A 25,688-nucleotide genomic window follows, 5' to 3' on the forward strand; every position below is an offset into this window, starting at 1 on the left:
TGTGTGTGTGTGTGTGTGAGAAGTTCATACATATTAAACAAAAAATTAAGAATCAGAAGGTTGATGGTTAAATAAAGGAAACAAAGCTGCATCTCGTTATTGACGTATAATAATTTTAAGAGCTTGGTCAACCTTTGGAATGGCAGGCTTCTAGTCACATGAGACATGCAGGTGCATTTATTACACAGGCATGTGATCAACAACTGTAGTCTTATAAGAAGGGTAACTGTAAGGTTTGTTGAGTCAGAGAGAAGAAGAACGACGAAAAAGATCTACTAAAACAGCAACCCAGGTAAAAAATTAAGACATTTGGCAAATATGCTGATTTTTTTTTTTTTTTTTTTTTTTGCACATATGAGTTCAATATGCATGTGGATTAATACTTTATGATTGTCTTAAGCTGAAGTTTTCATTTTTTGTTTTTAGCTTGAATCAATGTACATATATGTTAAATCTAGCTGCAGTTCTGATTCATCTGATAATATGAATGTTCTTTTAAACTTTTTTTTTCTTTATAAATTGGAATAAAAGTATCATTTATCATTAATTGTGGATCTAATTCTTAAAGTCAGTGTTAGATATATTTCAGAAAGAATGTTTCTAATAACCAAGTTCATTGCATTCATACATGACCCAGTTCCTATGTACAGAAATGTATTTGCAACATTACTGCAAAACACATGTTGGTTATAAATAAAGGAAATGGCCTCTTTCCTTATTCCCTTTCCTTGTAACGCTCCACTGAGATGTGCTTTTGTGTGCATGTAAACAGTTTCCTGGTCACCTCCTATGATCACTGATGTCTGTTTTGCAGGATGAGTCCACTGTTCCTCCTCTCTGTAGTGGTGATGGTGTCCACCACTTGGGCACACCCTCACCACTCCCTTCTCTCCTCTGAGATGGTTGATTTTATTAACAAGGCTAACACCACCTGGACGGTGAGACCATGCAATCAGTTTTTATGGATATTTCCACATCTTAGGAAGCTGTTAACAACCCGTAAGCGATGATTTCTCTGCTCCAATTTCCTTTTTATTTGCTCCAGGCCACAAGGAATTTCCAGAATATCGATGCCACCTATGTTAAACAGCTGTGTGGCACCATACTGAATGGACCCAAGCTACCAGAGGTGTAAGTTTATCAGGTGGTTTGGACAGCTGGTCACATGAGATAACATGTGACAGTCAGCAGGTTGAGCTAATCTGCAGTGATTCTGTTTTCTCTCTTGTTTAGGCTTCATAATATTGAAGGCATTAAACTTCCTGACAGCTTTGACGCACGCAAACAGTGGCCCAACTGTGCCACAATCCAACAGATCAGAGATCAAGGCTCCTGTGGGTCCTGTTGGGTATGACACACCAAGAAATTAAAAATACACCACCACCAAATAGAGGAGATAGGGTGGGACATTAAAAAAAATCATTACAACTTCCATGTTCTCAGTGTTCCCGGTTTGATTTTTACACAGGCCTTTGGGGCAGCTGAGGCAATATCTGACAGGTTATGTATCCAAAGTGGTGGTAAGATCTCTGTGGAGATCTCCGCTGAAGATCTGCTGGCCTGCTGTGATGAATGCGGCATGGGGTGAGCATTAGTAATGGCTCGTGTATATAAGTAAATGGGCTGTTCATTAATTCTACGCATGAAGTTTTCATGGAAAAGTTTTTTTGGAGAAACCGTGATGGTTTATAATTACAGTCTTCAAAAATCAAATGAGGTAAAACAGCTATAACATAACTCATGGTGCACATTATGTCTTTTTGTGTTTGATGTAGCTGTTATGGTGGCTATTCTTCTGCTGCTTGGGAATTCTGGGCAAAGAAAGGGCTTGTCACAGGAGGCTTGTATGACTCTAAAGTTGGTAAGTCCATTATCCACTTGCTGAATTCAGTTTAAGTAGTTTTGGGGAGGAGCAAAAGACTTGACTTAAATGGACTGACCTTGACTGTTTATTACAGGCTGTCTACCCTACACCATCGCCCCCTGTGAGCATCATGTGAATGGAAGTCGTCCTCCGTGTGGGAGTTCAGAGACTCCTAAGTGTGTGCAGCAGTGCACTGATGGATACTCACTATCATATGAGAAGGACAAACACTTTGGTACAGAGAATTAAAATAAACTCTGCACCCTCCTAGCATTGGTTTACTTTGTCGTTGCAGTCCTTGAAGTTTCCTGTATGTCCCTCTTCAGGTAGACGCACATACGGCGTCCCGTCGGACCTGGATCAGATCATGACGGAGTTGTACAAGAACGGGCCTGTGGAGGCATCTTTCACTGTTTATGAAGATTTTCTGCTGTATAAGAGTGGTGAGGTTTATGTATTTAATTCTAGTAATGTCACTCTATATGAGTAACGTACTTCTTTGTCTCAGTTTAATATTGGGCAACTGTTTGAGAGCAAGCAAGTCGACCACTAATCTGAAAAAGCTCCACTGACACTTTAGAACGCCTGTCAGAAAATGGGTATTATTCAAAAGAGGAACAACCTTCTTCTGCTTTAATTAGCTTTTTTTTTGCTGTAGGTGTGTATCAGCATGTGACAGGGGATATGCTGGGTGGTCACGCCATTAAGATCTTGGGCTGGGGTGATGAGAACGGGACGCCCTATTGGCTGGCTGCAAACTCCTGGAATACTGATTGGGGAGATGAAGGTATGGATGAAAGTGTAAGGCACATAGCCGGTGTCACATACAGGCCTACGTCACACAAAGTGCTGAAGATGAGTGGGAATGCTGGCCTAAAACTGTGTCGTCCTCTGTTGTCTTCTTATTTCAGGTTTCTTCAAAATCAAGCGTGGAAATGACGAGTGTGGTATTGAGTCAGAGGTGGTTACAGGAATCCCGCTTAACTAGATGAAATAATCATCACAGCAGACAATCAAGAAATAAATCGAAGAAAAGACAGACCTCATTCTGGGGCGGAATTTGACAAATTTCATGCAATAAAGAGAGAATAAATTGTTGTGTCTTGGTGTTTATTTGAAATTCTTTACCATGATTTCCAGGTTTGCCCCCCCCCCCCTGTAAACTACAAAAAAATTAAACTAAAAAATTAAAGATTACACTTGGATGAAGCTCCAGCTGAAGCGTTTGTGAGGTGGAGATGGGGAGGAGGTGGGTTGCATGAATGGGAGTCTGAAAGCGAGAATGACGGAGAGTTGAGATTTAAACCACATGGAGTGGAGGCTGATTGGCTCAAAGAATGTGGGCAAGAAGGTGACTGGATTAGAGTAATGATGTCAGTTTGACAATGTGGGAACATTGCTATGTAATGTGACATTTTGATTTGTACATATTTGAAGAAATAAATATCAATTAATCCAATATTTTGAGTGATTTCATGTTTTGATGCACAGTGTGTGTGGATGGGAGAAGTTCATACATATTAAACAAAATTAAGAATCAGAAGGTTGATGGTTAAATAAAGGAAACAAAGCTGCATCTCGTTATTGACATATAATAATTTTAAGAGCTTGGTCAACCTTTGGAATGGCAGGCTTCTAGTCACATGAGACATGCAGGTGCATTTATTACACAGGCATGTGATCAACAACTGGGGTCTTATAAGAAGGGTAACTGTAAGGTTTGTTGAGTCAGAGAGAAGAAGAACGACGAAAAAGATCTACTGAAACAGCAACCCAGGTAAAAAAATTAAGAGATTTGGCAAATATGCTGATTTCTTGAGCACATGAGTTTAATATGCATCTGGATTAATACTTTATGATTGTCTTTTAAGCTAAAGTTTTCATTCTTTGTTCTTAGCTTGAATCAATGTACATATACTTTAAATCTAGCTGCAGTTCTGATTCATCTGATAATATGAATGTTCTTTTAAACTCTATATTTTTCTTTATAAATTGGATTAAAAGTATCATTTATCATTAATCTGTTTCTACTAGTTACGTTCATTGCATTCATACATGACCCAGTTCCTATGTACAGAAATGTATTTGCAACATTACTGCAAAACACATGTTGGTTATAAATAAAGGAAATGGCCTCTTTCCTTATTCCCTTTCCTTGTAACGCTCCACTGAGATGTGCTTTTGTGTGCATGTAAACAGTTTCCTGGTCACCTCCTATGATCACTGATGTCTGTTTTGCAGGATGAGTCCACTGTTCCTCCTCTCTGTAGTGGTGATGGTGTCCACCACTTGGGCACACCCTCACCACTCCCTTCTCTCCTCTGAGATGGTTGATTTTATTAACAAGGCTAACACCACCTGGACGGTGAGACCATGCAATCAGTTTTTATGGATATTTCCACATCTTAGGAAGCTGTTAACAACCCGTAAGCGATGATTTCTCTGCTCCAATTTCCTTTTTATTTGCTCCAGGCCACAAGGAATTTCCAGAATATCGATGCCACCTATGTTAAACAGCTGTGTGGCACCATACTGAATGGACCCAAGCTACCAGAGGTGTAAGTTTATCAGGTGGTTTGGACAGCTGGTCACATGAGATGACATGTGACAGTCAGCAGGTTGAGCTAATCTGCAGTGATTCTGTTTTCTCTCTTGTTTAGGCTTCATAATATTGAAGGCATTAAACTTCCTGACAGCTTTGACGCACGCAAACAGTGGCCCAACTGTGCCACAATCCAACAGATCAGAGATCAAGGCTCCTGTGGGTCCTGTTGGGTATGACACACCAAGAAATTAAAAATACACCACCACCAAATAGAGGAGATAGGGTGGGACATTAAAAAAAATCATTACCAACTTCCATGTTCTCAGTGTTCCCGGTTTGATTTTTACACAGGCCTTTGGGGCAGCTGAGGCAATATCTGACAGGTTATGTATCCAAAGTGGTGGTAAGATCTCTGTGGAGATCTCCGCTGAAGATCTGCTGGCCTGCTGTGATGAATGCGGCATGGGGTGAGCATTAGTAATGGCTCGTGTATATAAGTAAATGGGCTGTTCATTAATTCTACGCATGAAGTTTTCATGGAAAAGTTTTTTTGGAGAAACCGTGATGGTTTATAATTACAGTCTTCAAAAATCAAATGAGGTAAAACAGCTATAACATAACTCATGGTGCACATTATGTCTTTTTGTGTTTGATGTAGCTGTTATGGTGGCTATTCTTCTGCTGCTTGGGAATTCTGGGCAAAGAAAGGGCTTGTCACAGGAGGCTTGTATGACTCTAAAGTTGGTAAGTCCATTATCCACTTGCTGAATTCAGTTTAAGTAGTTTTGGGGAGGAGCAAAAGACTTGACTTAAATGGACTGACCGTGACTGTTTATTACAGGCTGTCTACCCTACACCATCGCCCCCTGTGAGCATCATGTGAATGGAAGTCGTCCTCCGTGTGGGAGTTCAGAGACTCCTAAGTGTGTGCAGCAGTGCACTGATGGATACTCACTATCATATGAGAAGGACAAACACTTTGGTACAGAGAATTAAAATAAACTCTGCACCCTCCTAGCATTGGTTTACTTTGTCGTTGCAGTCCTTGAAGTTTCCTGTATGTCCCTCTTCAGGTAGACGCACATACGGCGTCCCGTCGGACCTGGATCAGATCATGACGGAGTTGTACAAGAACGGGCCTGTGGAGGCATCTTTCACTGTTTATGAAGATTTTCTGCTGTATAAGAGTGGTGAGGTTTATGTATTTAATTCCAGTAATGTCACTCTATATGAGTAACGTACTTCTTTGTCTCAGTTTAATATTGGGCAACTGTTTGAGAGCAAGCAAGTCGACCACTAATCTGAAAAAACTCCACTGACACTTTAGAACGCCTGTCAGAAAATGGGTATTATTCAAAAGAGGAACAACCTTCTTCTGCTTTAATGAGCTTTTTTTTTGCTGTAGGTGTGTATCAGCATGTGACAGGGGATATGCTGGGCGGTCATTCCATTAAGATCTTGGGCTGGGGTGATGAGAATGGGACGCCCTATTGGCTGGCTGCAAACTCCTGGAATACTGATTGGGGAGATGAAGGTATGGATGAAAGTGTAAGGCACATAGCCGGTGTCACATACAGGCCTACGTCACACAAAGTGCTGAAGATGAGTGGGAATGCTGGCCTAAAACTGTGTCGTCCTCTGTTGTCTTCTTATTTCAGGTTTCTTCAAAATCAAGCGTGGAAATGACGAATGTGGTATTGAGTCAGAGGTGGTTACAGGAATCCCGCTTAACTAGATGAAATAATCATCACAGCAGACAATCAATAAATAAATCGAAGAAAAGACAGACCTCATTCTGGGGCAGATTTTGACAGATTTCATGCAATAAAGAGGGAATAAATTGTTGTGTCTTGGTCTTCATTTGCATTTCTTTACCATGATTTGCAGGTTTGTTTTCCCACAAGTGAGCTACAAATTTTTTTTACAGCTTCATTTCATTACGGAGAGAATTGAGCATTATTCATTGACATAGAGAAATGAATGTATTTGGCGATTAATCTCTGATGACCTATCATGGCAGAGCAGAATCTAGATGGTGGTGGTGGTGAAGATGAGTGAGGTTTGGATGAAGCTCCAGTTGATATGTCTATGAGGTGAGGATGGGGAGGAGGTGGGTTGCATGAATGCGAGTCTGAAAGCGAGAATGACAGAGAGTAGATCCCGAAAGTTTGAATCTATTCATCTGGACGTAGCATTTTCAGTGGGAGAAACGTTTCGTCACTCATCCAAGTGACTTCTTCACTCTCAGCTGACTGCAGGTTTCCCCAATCTTATAAACAGTACATCGCACAATGACTGAAACTAGCACATGAACATAATCCAACTTTGGGGATTTACTTACCTGGATGATCGAGCATGCATCAAGACGAAGAGTAGAGATTTAAACCACGTAGAGTGGAGGCTAATTGGCTCAAAGAATGTGGGCAAGAAGGTGATTGGATTAGAGTAATGATGTCAGTACTGAGTTTGACAACGTGGGAAAAAGTAGTGGAGTCAAGAAGAGACTAGTAGCAGCCAAACAACCCAGGAAAGCAGGCAGATGAGTGACTGCGGATCTGCCTAATTGAAGTTGCGCATAAGCTTCATTGGGAAGGTAGATGAGATTATATGTTTTAGCATTCAAAATTTAGATAATTATATTTAGAGATATATACATATTATCTAGCATTCTAGCTTTAGTTGGGATGATGACATTGCTGATTTCATATACTATGTACTGAATCAGTAATTTATAATAATGATAATACCAATATAATACCATGACTCCTTAAATTACAGGATACTACAGCAAACGAAAATCAAAAATCACATATCCAAATAGTCCTCTTTAGGGGCCACTGTAAATTAGTCCTCCTTTGGTGTTGCAGCTTATTTTTGACTGTGGTGAGAAATGTGATTTGCTACAGTCTTAACAGTGTTTTAAAAAGCATGTGCCTGACAAGATTTAAGATGTTTTAAATTTTACTGGATGCCCTTCTTTCACAATTTGTGGTAGATCCATCCAATGGCAATTCCTTTTGTACACTAAAGGAAAAAAGCTGAAAAGGTTACAACACAAACTTTTAAATGAACTGTGACTTACAGGACAATGTCAAGCAGAGGCGGAGGCAGACATTTGATACACCCGGGGCTTAGCCCTAAAGGGTAGTATGCATGTGGGATTGGGGTGGGAGGTGGGGGGTGGGGGGGTTAGAAATGACTGAAAGATTAATAGGCTCTTTTTTGTTCAAAAAAGAATGACTTCATATAGGGAAAAATATATATCACATGTGCAGGACACCTTAAACTAGTTTTTTAATTAAGCAGCAAGGCAGAACAAAGTCTGGGCTGTATCAAGACTCGAGGACTAAACCCCAATTCAACCAGACCCAGAACTGATCCGGAATTAAAACAGGACTACAACAGTTCAAATCAGGACTACTTAGGATTTAACCAAGACAGAACCAGAATCAGAACTAGATGATAGTAGCACTAAAAATCATCATAGACCTGCACTACACTTATTTTTTAATTCTACCAAAGTCCACTATTTAGATTGAGAAAAGTTTATATAATTATTTAGCCTTGTTGTGCAAACAAGCCTGCATAACTTGCTGACAATCAAACCAAACACCAACATCATCAAATATACAGTTGAAACCAGATATTTACACACTCTTCAGATAAAAACACAAACACTTTTTTAATTGTAACATCAAATCAGACTAAATGTTTATTTTTTTAGATTGATAAATATAAAAAACATATTTGTTAATTTTAAGAGTAAAGAGAGAAACTATCTGTATTTCATAATTTTAAATGGCACCAAATTGTATGGACATGGACTCTACTAACCTATCAGAAGCTTCTTCAGCTCAGAATGGAATCGTCTGGAGTTTTCTTATTAATTAACAATAAACTTAGTGTACATGTACTCCTAAATTTGATGAAAGAGATAAAAAGAGACAGCTCTGTCTGTCTTTATTCTGACATTTAACTAATTCAAAAGATATTTCAATATTTATTTATCCAAAACAAAACAAGTTTACTCTAAATTGATGTTGTACAGTAAAAAAATGTTCTTGGGTTTTCCATAAAGTGTATGTAAATATCTGGTTTCAACTGTGAATATACTGCTGTGTATTGAAATTCCTCTTGTTTTGAATAGGAATATACTGAACAACATACAAAGCATAATATATAAAATAACATCTACCAGAGTTTTTTCTTTAAAAGAAGCCCCTTATGTCCATTCTTGTATATCAGTACATTACTGAAACCGATTTATTTAGACGTGGAGGGAAACAACTGAAAATATGAAATAAACATACATGTAAGCTAAGACTCTCTAAAGAAACAGCATTGTTGTTGTTCGGCTTTTCATTTCGCCATTTGTTGATTCACTTGAAGAGCAAGTAACGTAATATGGGTCAAGTGATCAGTTTGATATCAATCTTTCGTGATACACCGTCATATTTACATTATTTGTACAGTACGAATGATTTTCTTTGGTACCTGGTCGAACTTCAGTTCTCCCCTCTGTCTGCCTGGCTGCACTTCTCCAACAGCGCACTTGCAAGCAGCAGCTCCCCCCGCCCCCTCCCTCAGTGTCTGAGCTCGGATCATACCAATATTAGGGGGGATTTACGCACAGTCGTAAATTCCCACAGTGTGCACTATGTGCTTTGAATATTGTGTGTAGTTTTTGTTTTATACAGTTGTCAGACAGGCATCTAGCTATGAAAAAATTACACTCCAAAAGACCCCGGGCTTCTGAAAAAACAACCCGGGGTTAAGCCCAGTAAGCCACCCCCCGCTCCGCCACTGATGTCAAGACATGTTTCTAGCAGGGCCCAGCAGAGGGTGGTGGTAATGCACATACAGTTCGGACCGTGTGTGTGTAATTTTGCCTCTGCACACTACTACGGAAGATTTTAAATCAAACAATCAGACAGATGCGAGTGGAAGTGAGGGGCACCGTTATAAGGCTGAAGAAACCCAATCAAAATTCAACTAAACCAATCAGAGAAAAAGCAAGAACTTCGGAGTGGTCGAATCAACAATATGGTTCATTGTTTAAAAGAAGGAGTTTACTGGAAAGCTTAACAACATCAAAAAAGCATGAAAGAGCACAAAATACCACCAAAGTGGATGATCACAGAATTATTTCCATGGAAATGAAAACACCTTCACAAGAACTCGCATAGTCAAGAAAACTGTTGACGAGGCATAAATATCAAGGTCTACAATCATTCCTTTGTGCACTTCAATCACATGACTGATTTAAAATCCACTGTGGGGGTGTACACTGTGTCTGCCCAACAAAGTATGGACCTATATGTAAAAAGATGCAGAAAGGTGCTAAGAAACAGGAATAAGGAACAAGTGCATTTAAAAGAGTAGCATTAAAAGAAAAAAAAAAGGGATACAATAAGATGCAGCTAACCCTGGGTATGTCTACAGGGGTAAAGTTAGGATTACACAACATAAGGCACTTGTTGGCAGAGGGAGCGGAGAGAAATAAAAAGCTGTGGGCGGCTAGTGACACAGAACGCAACAACTACTTAAATTATTCAGTTAAACTTTAGTCCAGCTGTACTACTGCCAGCAATACAACCTTGGATACTTTATGACAACACCGTAGATTTCACTTATCTTTATAATTCACATACTGATGTGTGCAGAGGTATAAAAGAATAGAATTGCAGTAGCATTTAGTATTCTGAAGTTTCATCTCAAAGTAAGGAGCAGTGTTTATGACTATGCACAAGAAAAAAACACTTAAAATATCCTTTTAAGAGAAAACAAGGTCATTTGAATTTGATGACAGTAAACGAGTTGGGGCACCGTCATGTTTACCACTATAGCATACCCTTTTCTTTTAATAAAAGATATAAAAGATATAAAAGATAGAATATCTGGGAATTGAGGAGACCACCTCTGGAATGTTGATGAAGGATTCTAGCGGAACAAAAAATCCTCGGTCTTCTTTGATGCACCAAATGTTTTCAGCTGGTGAAAGATCTGGACTGCAGGCGGTTAACCTCACCACCAAAACTTGTCTGCTACAAACCCAGGCTGTTATAATAGCTGCAGAATGTAGTTTAACATTGTATTGCTGAAACATACAAGGCCTTCTCTGAAAAAAGATGTTATCTGGATGGAACGTGTGTTGCTTTAAAATCTGTACATACATGTCAACACTGATTGACCCTGTCTATATGTGCAAGCTGCCAGTTCCATCGGCCCTAATTCACTTTCTTACCAACAGAGAAGCAGGATTTAAGCATTGAGTAAAGCCAGCAAGTTGGATGGTCCCTCCCCTCTTTAGTCCAGCGTCTATATCTTTTCAAATATTTGAAGTAATTTTACCAAGATTTCTTCCTTTATCTAAACTCAAACGTTTATTTTGCAATGACCCCGATGAAGGCCACAAGCTGAAACGCTTTGGTCAGCTAATAAAGTTTTTCCATAGTGCTTCAAGTGTCGCTGGAGTCTTCATGCCACCAGACATTTAACCACACAGCAGTTTTTTACTTTGCTTCAGTCCAATTTAAAAGAACTGTGTTCATAGTAGATGGCAGCGTCCCATAATGTTCACGTCTGGCTTCTTCTTTACATGGTTACATGGTACAAGCTTTAATCTCCATTTGTGGATGACATGGTGAACACAGATAATCATTTCTGGAAGTTTCCTGAGTGCATGCAGTGATCTCCATGACGGAATCATGCCTGCCTTTTAATGTGGTGCTGTCTGAGGGCCTGAAGATCATAGACATCCAATAGACATCAGAATTATCCTTTGCATACAAAGATTTCTCCAGATTCTCTTAATGATATCATGTACTGTAGACCGTGAGATGTTCTAAATATTTACAGTTTTATATTGATGATAATTCTGAAACAGTTTTTTGCAGATTGGTGAACCTCGGACCACGGTTAATTCTGAGAAGCTCTGCCTCTCTAAGATGTTCATTTTATACCAAATCATGTTATTGACCTGTTGCTAATTAACCTAATTAGCTGCAAAGTGTTTCTCCAGCTGTTTCTTTTTAGTTTCGCCTTCTCATTTTCTTTTTTGAAACGTCTATTAAATAAAAAATGAGCCACATTTTTTCATGAAACAGTAAAATGTCTCGGTCCAAGCTCCACACCAGCTGGTGGCGGTAATGCAATAATTTATTGTTCACCAAAAATAAAAGAAGAACGCCTGCGCGCTCTAGAGCTCAACGCTGAATGCTGGCGATGAAGGCATTAAACATTAGTGCACTTCATTCTGTCCTGTCATGTTTCTGACTCATGCGGAGGTATGGGGGACATACTGGGAGTGCGTTTTCACGCCGTTCACGGTGATCATCTGCTCCCTCACAGCCGCACTGTACTATCTGTGGGGCCGCAAGTGTCAGGTCAGATTCCGTGGTTACTTTATTCTGTTTCCTTTTCACTATGCTACTTTCCAATTAGTTACAAAAATGTATATGTTTACTTCAAAAAAGTTCTACTTTACCCCTCAGCTGAGTCTTGTACGCTTTTGCGAGATGTAGAATTAAGTCTGTTTGGTAAAGGGAAAAAAAATTAAACCGATCACACCACCGACCACAACTAAAGCTCAAATTAGTCATCAGTCAACAGTAGCCTCCAGCAATCATGTAACCAGCAGCACTGGGGAGGACCCTGACTTTGCAGTGGATGAGCTCATGCAGATCAAACTTTTGGAAGTACTCCTGTTTCTCTGGCACTAAAAAGAGGTCATTCTTCAGCTTGTGCAGCAACACTGTAAGGACAAAGGTAGCCAGTTATGTTAATCTTTGTATGCTGGTGCCTTCAGGCACAGGTGTATAAAATAAAGCACCTGTATGGGTCGTTCTGAAGATTTCGTGAACTCAAGCGTAGTGATGAAATGGGATCTCGCCGTTTCCTTCCTCCTATATATTCCACAATCAACAATCGGTGGGTTTCACACAAAGTGGGAGTGTTTGGGAACCACAACAACGCAGCCAAGAAGTTACCGACCAGGTATTAGAGATCGGGGTCGCGTAAAAGTCGAAAGCTGCAGACTGACTGTGCCATCACAAAAAAAACTGCGGTAAAGTGAGCCGTCATTTGTGAGCCGCGGTCAAGCCAGCCGCCTCCTATCCGCCGCATAAATTTCCTTGCGCTTTTACACCAGTCTTTACGGTAGCGCCTTTTCGCTTTATATCCTGATTGAAAGCCTAGACTCGCGCACACATGCACGCGCGTGAACAGTCACACGCACGCGCGCACACAAATTACAATGGAACAGCCCAATACAGCCATCGTGACAGTCTGGTTGCATATTCAAAAATTCATTAAAAATCATTATTAAAAGTTGATGCCAAGCTTTCAACACAATCCTCTTCTCGGACACCTACTTTACCTCTGGGCCAGTTTTTACCCAGATTTACTGTAATATTACTCAGAAATCACAGTAAACTCATATTCAGTGCAATACAGTCAATGCACTACAATTATGTTTATTTCAAAAATTCATTAAAAGTCATCCTGAATAGTTGAGGTCCAACTTTCAACACATCCCCCCTCTGGGACACCTACTGTACCTGTGTGCCAATTTTCATCCAGATTTACTGTAGAATTCCTCAGAAATTAAAGGGTACTTGTATTCAATGCAATACAGTCAATACAATAGAATTATGTCAATTTTCAGAAATTCATTAAAAATCATCCTGAGTAGTTGATGTCCAACTTTCAACACATCCCCCCTCTGGGACACCTACTGTACCTGTGTGCCAGGTTTCAGCCAGATTTACTGTAGAATTCCTCAGAAATTAAAGGGTACTTGTATCCAATGCAGTCAGCCAATACAATTTAATTATGTCAATTTTCAAAAATTCATGAAAAATCATCCTGAGTAGTTGATGTCCAACTTTCAACACATCCCTCCTCTGGGACACCTACTGTACCTGTGTGCCAAGTTTCATCCAGATTTACTGTAGAATTCCTCAGAAATTAAAGGGTACTTTATTCAATTCAATACAGTCAATACAATAGAATTATGTCAATTTTCAAAAATTCATTAAAAATCATCCTGAGTAGTTGATGTACAACTTTCAACACATCCCCCCTCTGGGACACCTGCTGTACGTCTGGGCCAAGTTTCAGCCAGATTTACTGTAATATTCTTCAGAAATTGCAGGGAACTTATGTTCAGTGCAAGAAAGGCTGAAAGACGACCACCACTGAACAAGACACACAAGCTGAAACGTCAAGACTGGGCCAAGAAATATCTCAAGACTGATTTTTCTAAGGTTTTATGGACTGATGAAATGAGAGTGAGTCTTGATGGGCCAGATGGATGGGCCCGTGGCTGGATTGGTAAAGGGCAGATAGCTCCAGTCTGACTCAGACGCCAGCAAGGTGGAGGTGGAGTACTGGTTTGGGCTGGTATCATTAAAGATGAGCTTGTGGGGCCTTTTCGGGTTGAGGATGGAGTCAAGCTCAACTCCCAGTCCTACTGCCAGTTTCTGGAAGACACCTTCTTCAAGCAGTGGTACAGGAAGAAGTCTGCATCCTTCAAGAAAAACATGATTTTCATGCAGGACAATGCTCCATCACACGCGTCCAAGTACTCCACAGCGTGGCTGGCAAGAAAGGGTATAAAAGAAGAAAAACTAATGACATGGCCTCCTTGTTCACCTGATCTGAACCCCATTGAGAACCTGTGGTCCATCATCAAATGTGAGATTTACAAGGAGGGAAAACAGTACACCTCTCTAAACAGTGTCTGGGAGGCTGTGGTTGCTGCTGCACGCAATGTTGATGGTGAACAGATCAAAACACTGACAGAATCCATGGATGGCAGGCTTTTGAGTGTCCTTGCAAAGAAAGGTGGCTATATTGGTCGCTGATTTGTTGTTGTTTTGTTTTTGAATGTCGGCGAGGATTCCGCACGGCACTCCCCTCCATTCACCTCGCGAATCTCCGCTCTCTTCCAAACAAAGTCGACGAATTACTGCTCTTAAACCGGACTAACAAGGACTTTGCACGCTCTGCTGCCCTCTGCTTCACTGAAACCTGGCTCAGTGAGCGAGTCCCAGACGCTGTCTTAAATCTGCCGAGCTTCCAACTTCACCGGGCAGACCGCGAAACAGAGCTCTCAGGGAAAACAAAGGGTGGTGGAGTCTGCTTCTACATTAATGAAGGTTGGTGTACTGATGTCACAGTGTTACAGAAACACTGCAGCCCACACTTGGAAAGTTTTCTCATCAACTGTAAACCTTTTTATTCACCGCGGGAGTTTTCTTCCTTCATGCTGGTCGGAGTTTACATCCCTCCACAGGCCAACGCGAACAACGCACTGTGCGAGCTGGCTGACCAGATTACTACCCTGGAGAGGAAATTCCCAGATTCCTTTACAATTATTCTTGGGGATTTTAACAGAGCAAACCTAAACTACGAACTCCCTAAATACAGACAGCATATAGACTGCCCCACCAGGGACAACATCATACTGGATCACTGCTACACCACTCTAAAAGATGCCTATCGCTCTGTGCCCCGGGCAGCTTTGGGACATTCTGATCACTGCATGGTCCATCTTATTCCAGTTTATAGGCAAAAACTCAAACGTGCCAAGCCTGTAGTCAAAACTGTGAAGAAGTGGACTAACGCAGCAAAGCAGGAACTGCAGGACTGTTTTGACTCCACTGATTGGACTGTTTTTGAAGCTGCATCTGAGAACCTAGATGAGCTCACGGACACTGTGACATCATACATCAGTTTCTGTGAAGACGTGTGTGTGCCAACAAAGACCTTTTGCACATACAACAACAATAAACCATGGTTCACTCCTAAACTCCAACATCTTCGCAAGGCCAAGGAGGACGCTTACAGAAGTGGTGACAGGGTCCTGTACAAGCAAGCCAGGAACACACTGACCAAGGAGATCAAAGCAGCTAAAAGGATCTACTCCCAGAAGCTGGAAGAACGGCTCTCAGCCAACGACCCTGCGTCAGTGTGGAGGGGCCTGCAGGAAATCACCAGCTACAGACGCCCCCCACCCACTATTGAAGCAAACAAAGACCTGGCCAACGAGTTAAACACTTTCTATTGCAGGTTTGAGACGGACAGACTCCCACGCCCCACCCTCCCCTCCCCGGGGACATTGCTTCAGACATTGACCCCCAACACACCTTCCACCTCTCCCCCCTTCACCCTGCCCCTCCCCAATCAAGACTCAACGACCACCCCCACCCTCTCCAACCCAGACTCAACGACCTCCACCACACCTCTCACCCCCCTTTCCTCCTCCCTGAAACTAAGAATACACACTCAGGATGTGAGCCGACTATTCCAGAAACAGAAGCCCAGGAAAGCCCCCGGACCAGATGGCGTCTCACCCTCCTGCCTCAAAACCTGTGCTGAACAGCTGACTCCCATCTTTACTCGCATCTTCAACAGATCCCTGGAGCTGTGTGAAGTTCCCTCCTGCTTCAAACGCTCCACCATCATCCCTGTTCCCAAGAAACCCACCATCACAGGACTGGATGACTACAGACCTGTCGCCTTGACGTCTGTGGTCATGAAATCCTTCGAACGACTGGTGTTAGCCCATCTGAAAGACATTACAGGCCACCAGCTGGACCCTCTGCAGTTTGCCTACTGGGCAAACAGGTCAGTGGATGATGCAGTGAACACGGGGCTGCATTACATCCTGCAACACCTTGACTGCCCGGGAACTTATGCCAGGGTCCTGTTTGTGGACTTTAGTTCGGCTTTTAACACCATTGTGCCTGAACTTCTTTCCTCCAAACTCTCCCAGCTCAGCGTGTCACCAGCTACCTGTCAGTGGATCACCAGCTTCCTGACAGACAGAAAGCAACAAGTGAGGCTGGGGGAGATCACCTCTGAAACCCGGTCCCTCAGTATTGGTGCCCTCAAGGATGTGTCCTCTCACCACTACTGTTCTCCCTCTACACTAACGATTGCACCTCCAATAACTCTGCTGTCAAACTCCTAAAGTTTGCAGATGACACCACTGTCATTGGCCTCATTCAAGATGGTGATGAGTCTGCATACCGGCAGGAAGTTGAGCGGCTGGTACTCTGGTGCAGTCAGCACAATCTGGAGCTGAACACTCTTAAGACTGTAGAGATGACAGTGGACTTCAGGAGACATCCCTCAACTCTGCTCCCCCTCACCATATCAGACAGCCCTGTGTCGACTGTGAAGATCTTCAAGTTCCTGGGTACAACCATCTCCCAGGACCTGAAGTGGGAGACCAACATCAACTCCATCCTCAAAAAGACCCAGCAGAGGATGTACTTCCTGAGACAACTGGGGAAGTACAGTCTTCCACAGGAGCTGCTGATCCAGTTCTACACTGCGGTCATTGAGTCTGTCCTGTGCTCCTCCATCACAGTCTGGTATGGAGCAGCCACTAAACAGGACAGGAGCAGACTGCAGCGGACTGTACGGGCAGCAGAAAGGATCATCAGCGCCCCCCCTGCCCTCCATCCAGGATCTGTACCTCTCAAGAACCAGGAAACGGGCAGGGAAAATCATCGCAGACCCCTCACACCCTGCACACAGACTTTTTGATCTGCTGACCTCTGGCAGACGGTACAGAAGCCTGCAGACCAGGACCACCCGACACAGGAATAGTTTCTTTCCCCTCGCCATCTCCCGTCTTAACAGTTGACCTGTCACACTGCTCCCACTGCCAGACTGCAACTGCACCTTATGTACATTTTGTAGTATTCATTCTGCCTCATTCATTTCTGTATTTTATGTATATAAGGTTAGATTCGTTATTTATAGTTGGTTTACATAGCTTTGTGTATGTATGTGTAATGTGTATATATAGACACTTGTGTGTGTGTGTGTGTGTGTGTGTGTGTGTGTGTGTGTGTGTGTGTGTGTGTGTGTGTGTGTGTGAGATTTACATTGCTGTGCTTGAGAGCCACCATCTACCGGAACCAAATTCCCTGTATGTGTCTGCACATATACGTACTTGGCCAATAAACACGATTCTGATTCTGATTCTGATTCTGAGATGTATATTTGTGAATGTGGAGATGTTATATTGGTTTCACTGGTAAAAATAAATAATTGAAATGGGTATATATTTGTTTTTTGTGAAGTTGCCTAATAATTATGCACAGTAATAGTCACCTGCACACACAGATATCCCCCTAAAATAACTAAAAAAAAAAAAAAAAAAAAAAACTACTTCCAAAAACATTCAGCTTTGATATTAATGAGTCTTTTGGGTTCATTGAGAACATGGTTGTTGTTCAATAATAAAATTATTCCTCAAAAATACAACTTGCCTAATAATTCTGCACTCCCTGTAGGTCTGTTGACAGAGCTCTGTACAGGTCTGCTCGAGCTGACCTGAAAAGTGGTCCCACCTGTCCAGCAACAACACATGGCATGGAATAATAGACATCATAAACCACAGAGGCAGAACTGTGAAAACAGAAAACCTGAGTGTTCAGCTAGCAGAGGACATAAACAGCTTCTTTGCCCGCTTTGAAACACCACAACAGCAGCATTCATCTGCCTCAGCCCTGCTCCCATCCTCATCCTCACCTGGTTCCTGCACCGCTCCATTCACTGTAACGGAGCACGATGTCAGATGAGTGTTCCTAGCAGTGAACCCCAGGAAGGCGTCCAGACGGAATACGTGGTAAAGTGCTAAGACCATGTGCCCACCAGCTCACCCTCATCTCCACCAGAATCTTCAACCTCTCACTGGATGAAGCAGCCATCCCATCCTGTCTAAAATCAGCCACAATCATCCCAGTACCAAAGAAGTCTCCCATCACCAGCCTGAACTATTATTGCCCTGTGGCCCTCACACCGGTAATCATGAAACTAGTCCTTCAGCACACCAAGGATTACCTCCCCCCAGAATTCGACACCCACCAGTTTGCATACCGTGCAAACAGATTCACAGAAGATGCCATCACCCTCCACTCGGTGCTGAGTCACCTAGAACAGCGGCAGAGCTACGCCAGAATGCTCTTTGTGGACTACAGCTCACCCTTCCACCACTTGCCCATTGAGAGCCTACTAACTTACTGCATCACAGTATGGTACAGCAGCTGCACTAAGGTGGATAGAGCCACCCTCCCAGCATGTTTGCAATGAGTAGGAGATGCTCTGTATCTCACTGTACAACTGTATAGTGACAAAGGTATTGGGTTCTTTTCTAAAAATTGCTATAAACAGAGGAACCCAAACTGATGAAAAGTGGCGAATAATTTTTTTTCAAATGACTATTTTTAGTGGTTTTTTGATATAGAAGCAGAATGACAGAATGTTAAAAGAAGTTACTTTTAGTCATTCTAAGCTGGGCATTGCGTTCTCTGGCTGTTCAAAGCCATGGAACTTTAGACTTTCCAAGCAAATAATGATGGCCATACTGATGTTCTTTTCAGTACATTTTACTTTATGTTCATTTTCATTTTTATGATGTTTCTATTTTTACATAATTCCTCCCACATAGCAAAATTGGTATGGCCTGGATCTGTCCCACACAATGTGCTTACACATGGCCTGCGTACCGCAAAGAATGACGGCCCTATGGTGGCCCAGATCTGGTTTACCAGAGGTGGCCCACACATGAGCCAGCACAAGGCCAGTTGCAGACACACTGCTGGCCCTGTGCTGGCCCAGAACAGTTTCAGCTCTGGCCCCAGATGTCAGCCTAATGTGTACCTTAGCCATGTAAGCCATGTAATAACAACATGTGCTGGAACATAATAGTGCAAAAGTAACATGACGAAACTCTGTTCAGACAGTGAATGGACTGATTCTTATACAGCACTTTTTTACTCACCCATATTACTCAAAGTGCTCTATACAACATGTCACATTCACCCAATCAGGCCAAATGTGGCATGCCATCACATAAACAGTGCCATCTTACCATGCCAGAAGTCAGCCAGCAGTGCCGGCTTGACACCAGATCCAGGCAAGACCCGTCTGCTATGTGGGATGACTTGTTCTTTTGGCATTTTAGTTGTGGATTGTGTTTGGACTGTGTCTCTTGCCCTTTCAGTATTGTTTCCTTGTGTCCCAAAGTGTCCCTTTGTTTCTTTTTAGGTTATGTAGTATGGGTTAGAGATATTTTGTATGTTGTTTTTGTTTAATAAATCCGCCTTTTGGATTATTCCCTGATGTGCCTGAGTTCTGTTATTTAGTGTCACTTTGAAAGGACACACATCCAGCATTGACATATAATTGTTCTTTCAATTTTTGATAAAGATTACAGTGAATTGAGATGTAACTTGGCCCAGAGGTACGGTAGGACGCCCAGAGTAAGAAAGTGTTGAAAGTTGGACCTCAACTATTATGGGTGATTTTTAATGAATTTTTGAAATTTCCATAATTGTAGTGTATTGACTGTATTGAATTGAATAAATGTTTCCATTAATTTCTGAGGAGTTCTACAGTAAATCTGGATGAAACTTGGCACACAGGTACAGTAGGTGTCCCAGAGGAGGGATGTGTTGAAAGTTGGACATCAACTACTCAGGATGATTTTTAATGAATTTTTGAAAATTGACATAATTCTATTGTATTGACTGTATTGAATTGAATATAAGTTTCCTTTAATTTCTGAGGAATTCTACAGTAAATTTGGATGAAACTTGGCACACAGGTACAGTAGGTGTCCCAGAGGGGAGATGTGTTGAAAGTTGGACATCAACTACCCAGGATGATTTTTAATGAATTTTTGAAAATTGACATAATTCTACTGTATTGGCCGACTGCATTGGATACAAGTACCCTTTAATTTCTGAGGAATTCTACAGTAAATCTGGATGAAAATTGGCACACAGGTGCACGTGTGCGCGGGTATAGGCTTTCAATCGGCACATAAAGCGAAAAGGCGCTACCGTAAAGACTGGTGTAAAAGCGCAAGGAAATTTATGCGGCGGATAGGAGGCGGCTGGCTTGACCGCGGCTCACAAATGACGGCTCACTTTACCGCGGTCAAAAAATGCGTACCAGGAGCTTCATGGCTTTCATACTTCCTGTAATCTGTAATGTTTAAAAGCAATGACTCCACTCGAAAATTGCCAAACAAAAGGAAATGTGTTTGTGAAGAGTTTTTCGATCACCCTTTGCACCTAATGTCTCTCCTGTTTCTTTGCAATTAGACGGACATGTTTGCACTTCTATAACTGGGTGCTTTTTCTGTGAGCTTATTTATCATTGACTTTGTTGTGTGACCTGTTCATATTCATATTAAGCATTGTGCTAAAGTTTAAGCACTTTAAGTTTAAGTATTGGCAGCTGAAGAATTTAAGAATTAAGAATTTTATGTTAAAAATGCCAAAAAATAAGCAAATATAACAAATCTCTGCACAGACTGTATCAAAGGGAAAAGGGGAGTTTTGATCTTAGACTTATTTTCTGTATGTCAGCCACTCACTGATTACATGCTATTGTGTGACATCACATTAAAGTGCAGAGCTGGTATTATTCAGCACACTGACACTGCATCTACATACCACTGATACTGCCATTATTTTCTTTGTACCTTGTTCTGCTCGCCTGGTGTGTTTTGGATGTTTTCTTGTCTCTCACAGGTGTGAATGTATTAGCAGCTGTGCTTTTATAACGCCTTCATCTGGTCTTGTGTCCTTTCAGAGACCAGCTCTGGTTTGCAGTGAGGCTTTCAGTGCATTCCTCTTCAAGCACTGTCCTGTGGTAGCTGAGCGCTTCAGTCCCACTCCGTGGTGCTGGGGAGGCCGACTTCAAACGCTGGTCTGTGCTGCCCTCAAATCCAGACCCCCTGTCAGTTATCGCAAGTAGGAAGAAACCCTCTTTTTTCAGTTCACCACTATTTACAAGAGGGTTAAAAATCTTAATCTAAACATTTAATTAAATAATGAATATCTTGTCTCGTCCCTTCATCTCCCAGTGAGCTGATCCGTACAGTGGATGGTGGTCAGATCTCTCTTGACTGGTTGGACAATCAGGCCAGTGTGACCTACCCAGAATCCTCCACGCGTCCCACAGTGCTCATCCTCCCAGGGATTACAGGAAACAGCCAGCAGTCCTATGTGCTTCACGCCGTTAGCCAGGCCACACGCCACGGTTACAGGTCAGCTGCACTCCTCACACAAAATGAAGTGATCTTGAAGCAGCGCTAACAGGAAAGTTTACATTAAGCAGGAAGCTTATTGTAGCTTGTGCCCGGTATTTGCCTGAAGCAGTTTTCATAAATACTTTCCTTCCTAGATGTGTGGTCTTCAACAACAGAGGTCTTGGAGGGGAGGAGCTGCTGGTAAGTACAATGAATACCTAATAATTTATAGTTAAGTAAAATCTAATTCTCAAAACACTGTTTAAGAAAGAAGCTCATGTTCCAGAATGAACACATTCAAGCTTGACTGAAATTTGCCCTCGTGGAGAAGCTAAATGCCTTCTGGAGAAAACTTTATGGTCAGATCAGACAAATATTAGCTTTTTGGCCATAATGACAAGAGGTGTGTTTGGAGGAGTAAAAGTGAGGATTTCAAATATGAAAACACTGTCTGGGGTTGTTTTCCTGCCAGTGGTGCGGGCACATTAAACAATGTGGATGGAATGATTCTAGTGTATCCAGAGAGTACTCAGAGTGCTTCATTTGTTCCACTTTTTTCATGTTACAGCCCTATTCCAAAATTTTTATTTTTCACCACAAAATTCTGCAAAGTAGAACACCCAAGTGCTTGTGAGTTTAATAATAAAAACATAATATGTACATAGGAATTTGCAGCCTTTGCTCAATACTTTGCAGAAGCAGCTTTGGCAGCAATTACAGCTCAGGTCTTTTAGAGTATGATGTTACAAACTTGGCACGCTAACCTTTAGGCAGTTTCTCCCATTCTTCTATCCAGTTGGAGGGGGAAGGTTGGCATACACCGATTTTTCTGATTTTTTTTTTTTTCCAGAGACATTCAATTGGTTCAAGTCTCGGTTCTGGCTGGTCCAGTCAATGACATTTGCAGAGTGGAAACCACTCCTTTGTTTGTTTGGTTGTGTGCTTTGTGTGCCTTGTTGGAAGATGAACCTTTACCCCAGTATGAGTTCCAGAGCACTCTGGGGCAGGATGTTTTGATATATTACTGCGTTTATCTTGCCCTTGACCCTGACTAATCTCACAAAAACATCCGCACAATATGATGCTGCCACCACCGCGCTAAATTTGATGTCATGGTATTGGCTGCCTGGTTTCCTCCAGACATAAAGCTTGACATTGAGGCCAAAAAGTTCAAGCTTTTGACCCAACAAAACAATGCATTTGTGACCAGTTTTCTAAGATTAATTTCTTCAGGCATAGTTAGTTTCAGTGTTTTTCTTAATATAAATATGGAGAACGTCATCCTCAGTGCACCATTTCACAGCAGTAATAGCACTAACAGAAGATCTGAGGCTTAAGCACTGCATGTAACTGCCCTCCTGTATCCCTCTGCTTGCTTCAGACACCAGTCACCTACTGTGCTGCCAATACTTCAGATCTTGAGTGTGTGGTGCAGCATGTCAAAGGGCTCTACCCCAGTGCTCCTGTGCTTGGGGCTGGTGTGTCTTTGGGAGGGTGAGTTGGTGCATAGTGTTTCTGCTGGCCTCCATTTCTGGACCTAGATTTGTCGTCTGTGTCTTTCCTCCATTTCTTTTATTATTTTTTTTCAACAATTTTATGATTCGTTTCTTTTCACCCTGCTGCAGCATGGTGTTGTTAAACTACCTGGCCCGTAAGCACACAGAGTCAGGATTGGTTGCCGGTATCACCATCTCCGTACCCTGGGATGCATTGAAGTTCTCCAGCTCGATGGAGGAACCGCTCAACTGGCTGCTCTTCAACAGGCACATCACGAAATCCTTGCACCAAATTCTCAACAGGTCGGATAAGTTACGGTTGCTAAATCTACATTTGCGTTTGTAAATCCAGTTAAATAAAAAAACAAAAATCTGTTTCTCACAGGCACAGGAAGATTTTAGAGAAAGTGGTGGATGTTGACTATGTCCTGAAGGTATGATACAATATTACTCACAGTTTGTCAGTTTCTTAGATGTATAATTGACTTTCCATTCATCGTCATCTTGTTTTCACACCCCCTTGTAGGCTCGGTCCATCCGGGAGTTTGACGAACGCTTCACGTCTCTGATGTTTGGTTATAGCTCATGTATGGATTATTACCGCGATGCCAGCCCAGGCAAAAAGCTCCCCAATACAGCCGTACCCATCCTGTGTCTCAATGCCGCTGATGACCCTTTCTCTCCACAGACTGGTGAGTACACAACAGGAGAGGTGTGTCAGTATAAGCACTGCAAAGGGGAAATAACAGCTGTAATGGTTTACTCATAAATGCTGATTCAGTAGGCCTTGTCAGATTTGGCGCACAAAAGATAAATCAAGTTTTGTAATTGTTGAGAATTTATATTCTTCTTAACACAATTCCTTTTTTTAAAATGTAATCAAGGATGTTGAAGTCACATGAAAGGTTTCCGATTCATGTGTCTGCTTTGTGTCTACTCTGCTGTCTGTTTATATTCATTTGGACTTTTTCCGTCCTGCTCTCACAGCCTTCCCAGTGTCTATAGTCCAGGATCTTCCTAACGTCGCCCTGGTATTGACGGCACACGGGGGACACATTGCCTTCTTGCAGGGTTTTTTTCCTCGAGGTGAGAACTACATGGAGCGCTTGTTTGGCCAGTTTGTGCACGCAGTCTTTGAACACCAGGAGGAAATGAAGCAAGCCTGTGGTATCAGAGAGGAGCAGATGAAGGACTAACGAGCAATATGAAGGCACTTACACTGAAGTAATACAACATTTGCAGCTGCAACTCTGCTCATCTACCTCATGACCTCAGGTTCATGTTCTGTAGACAGTCAAATTTTCCTATGATTACACTTTTGCATGCCGTAGAGTGTGGATGGGACACCAGTGGTTAATGAGCTGACACGGTGTAAAGACCAGTAACACCCTGTGTGGGGTTTCAGATAATTGTATCTGCTGCCATAAAGTGTAATAATGAATCGTAAGCGTATCATGAGGACCAGATCACTATGTATGTGTGCTGAATGTATTTTTATTAGCAGTAAACTGAACATCAGTTTTTTGTTTGTTTGCAGTGATTTCCATGACAGAACCATACCTGTTTTCAATGCAGTGCTGCGCGATGGCCTGGAGGTCACGGCCATTTAATACTGACTTTTTGCACTTGTTCTCTGTGCACAGAGATTCCTCTAGATTCTCTGAATATTTTGATGATATACTATGATGAGATATTCAGCGATTTTATGTTATTCTGAAATTGTTTCACAATTTTTTGCACATTGGTGAACTTCAGCCCATCTTTACTTCGGAGAAACTCTGCCTCCCTAAGATGCAGAAATATTCCTGACCTGTTGCTAATTAATCTAATAATTTGCTAAATATTTCACTAGTTGAGAACAAGGTAACATAGGGTTTTGAAATTGATATCGTAGATGTCTAATATGAGGCTGAGGATTAGCACTGCCAACCACCAGTATTTTTAGTGAATGTTAATTCACGTAATAGGGCTAGTGGCAATATTTTTATGGGTACTTGTATATTTGGTGTCAAAAGACATGAAGGAGGAGAATGGAGCAAAGGCCACAACAAACGTTTATGGTGATAATAAATCAACCTGAGGGAAAGGTGGGATAAACAAGAGTAAGTTGAAGTGTACAAAAGGAGAAATGAGGTGAGGAGGGAAAAGGAGATACATTTGTACATACTGAACTGATCAGCACAGGATACACTGTTAGAAATATGAGGCAGAAATAAGGCAATTCAATTTCATTCAAGTCCTCAGACGAAAAATAGATCTAATAAATATTTTAAAAATGCCAACTTAGCTGATAAAAATAATTATTTTTGTTTTTAAAGCCGTAAATAAACAAAAGTTTCGATCCAAGCTCCACACCAGCTCGTGGCGGTAATGCAATCATTTATTGATTGTTTTTGATTGAATCTTTATTTTGAACTTGTTGAAACAGTATAACAACATAGAATTAAAACGAGACAAACAAACAAAGAAAAACAAAAGGAAAACGAGCAACCACAACTACAAATAACTTTCATGCTCAAAAAGGAGCAGGAAGAAACATAAGCTTATTTAATCCCACCCCCTTTTCCACTATCTTGGAAATCAACAGACTACAGAAATCCTCCTTACACGTAAAATATAATGTAGTTGTATTTAAAAAAAATGTATATCTATCTTTCTATCTATCCATATATATATATATATACACACGTATATATACTCATTTTCAATAACCCCATAGAA

The 25,688-nt window shown here is 41.6% G+C and overlaps 3 protein-coding genes across 3 annotated transcripts; all 3 read left to right on the forward strand.

Moving 5' to 3' along the window:
• The first annotated feature begins 36 nt into the window (after nucleotides 1-36).
• LOC101480249 (cathepsin B) lies at nucleotides 37-2,962 on the forward strand. Its single transcript, XM_004541822.5, has 10 exons — nucleotides 37-292; nucleotides 815-938; nucleotides 1,046-1,131; nucleotides 1,234-1,348; nucleotides 1,469-1,584; nucleotides 1,776-1,861; nucleotides 1,959-2,099; nucleotides 2,191-2,307; nucleotides 2,523-2,651; nucleotides 2,776-2,962. The coding sequence occupies exons 2-10, from the start codon at nucleotides 816-818 to the stop codon at nucleotides 2,850-2,852; spliced, it is 990 nt and encodes a 329-aa protein (XP_004541879.2). The 5' UTR covers nucleotides 37-292; nucleotide 815; the 3' UTR covers nucleotides 2,853-2,962.
• A 599-nt stretch (nucleotides 2,963-3,561) lies between these two features.
• Nucleotides 3,562-6,265, forward strand: LOC106676068 (cathepsin B). Its single transcript, XM_014411939.3, has 10 exons — nucleotides 3,562-3,641; nucleotides 4,106-4,229; nucleotides 4,337-4,422; nucleotides 4,525-4,639; nucleotides 4,761-4,876; nucleotides 5,068-5,153; nucleotides 5,251-5,391; nucleotides 5,483-5,599; nucleotides 5,815-5,943; nucleotides 6,068-6,265. The coding sequence occupies exons 2-10, from the start codon at nucleotides 4,107-4,109 to the stop codon at nucleotides 6,142-6,144; spliced, it is 990 nt and encodes a 329-aa protein (XP_014267425.1). The 5' UTR covers nucleotides 3,562-3,641; nucleotide 4,106; the 3' UTR covers nucleotides 6,145-6,265.
• Nucleotides 6,266-11,578: 5,313 nt separating this feature from the next.
• On the forward strand, nucleotides 11,579-25,574 carry LOC143412280 (phospholipase ABHD3-like). Its single transcript, XM_024805201.2, has 9 exons — nucleotides 11,579-11,794; nucleotides 21,033-21,193; nucleotides 21,307-21,489; nucleotides 21,627-21,672; nucleotides 22,853-22,965; nucleotides 23,097-23,270; nucleotides 23,353-23,401; nucleotides 23,494-23,659; nucleotides 23,955-25,574. The coding sequence occupies exons 1-9, from the start codon at nucleotides 11,675-11,677 to the stop codon at nucleotides 24,161-24,163; spliced, it is 1,221 nt and encodes a 406-aa protein (XP_024660969.2). The 5' UTR covers nucleotides 11,579-11,674; the 3' UTR covers nucleotides 24,164-25,574.
• The last annotated feature ends 114 nt before the right edge of the window (nucleotides 25,575-25,688 follow it).

Source organism: Maylandia zebra, linkage group LG15 (genome assembly GCF_041146795.1).
Source record: "Maylandia zebra isolate NMK-2024a linkage group LG15, Mzebra_GT3a, whole genome shotgun sequence".
Taxonomy (NCBI): domain Eukaryota; kingdom Metazoa; phylum Chordata; class Actinopteri; order Cichliformes; family Cichlidae; genus Maylandia; species Maylandia zebra.

Coding starts and splice junctions, on each gene's coding strand:
- LOC101480249 (XM_004541822.5), top strand. CDS start 816: ATGAGTCCACTGTTCCTCCTCTCTGTAGTGGTGATGGTGTCCACCACT. Junction 1,862..1,958: donor CTTGTATGACTCTAAAGTTG/GTAAGTCCATTA, acceptor TGTTTATTACAG/GCTGTCTACCCTACACCATC. Junction 2,652..2,775: donor TACTGATTGGGGAGATGAAG/GTATGGATGAAA, acceptor TTCTTATTTCAG/GTTTCTTCAAAATCAAGCGT.
- LOC106676068 (XM_014411939.3), top strand. CDS start 4,107: ATGAGTCCACTGTTCCTCCTCTCTGTAGTGGTGATGGTGTCCACCACT. Junction 4,230..4,336: donor AGGCTAACACCACCTGGACG/GTGAGACCATGC, acceptor TATTTGCTCCAG/GCCACAAGGAATTTCCAGAA. Junction 5,944..6,067: donor TACTGATTGGGGAGATGAAG/GTATGGATGAAA, acceptor TTCTTATTTCAG/GTTTCTTCAAAATCAAGCGT.
- LOC143412280 (XM_024805201.2), top strand. CDS start 11,675: ATGTTTCTGACTCATGCGGAGGTATGGGGGACATACTGGGAGTGCGTT. Junction 23,271..23,352: donor TTGCACCAAATTCTCAACAG/GTCGGATAAGTT, acceptor TGTTTCTCACAG/GCACAGGAAGATTTTAGAGA. Junction 23,660..23,954: donor CCCTTTCTCTCCACAGACTG/GTGAGTACACAA, acceptor CTGCTCTCACAG/CCTTCCCAGTGTCTATAGTC.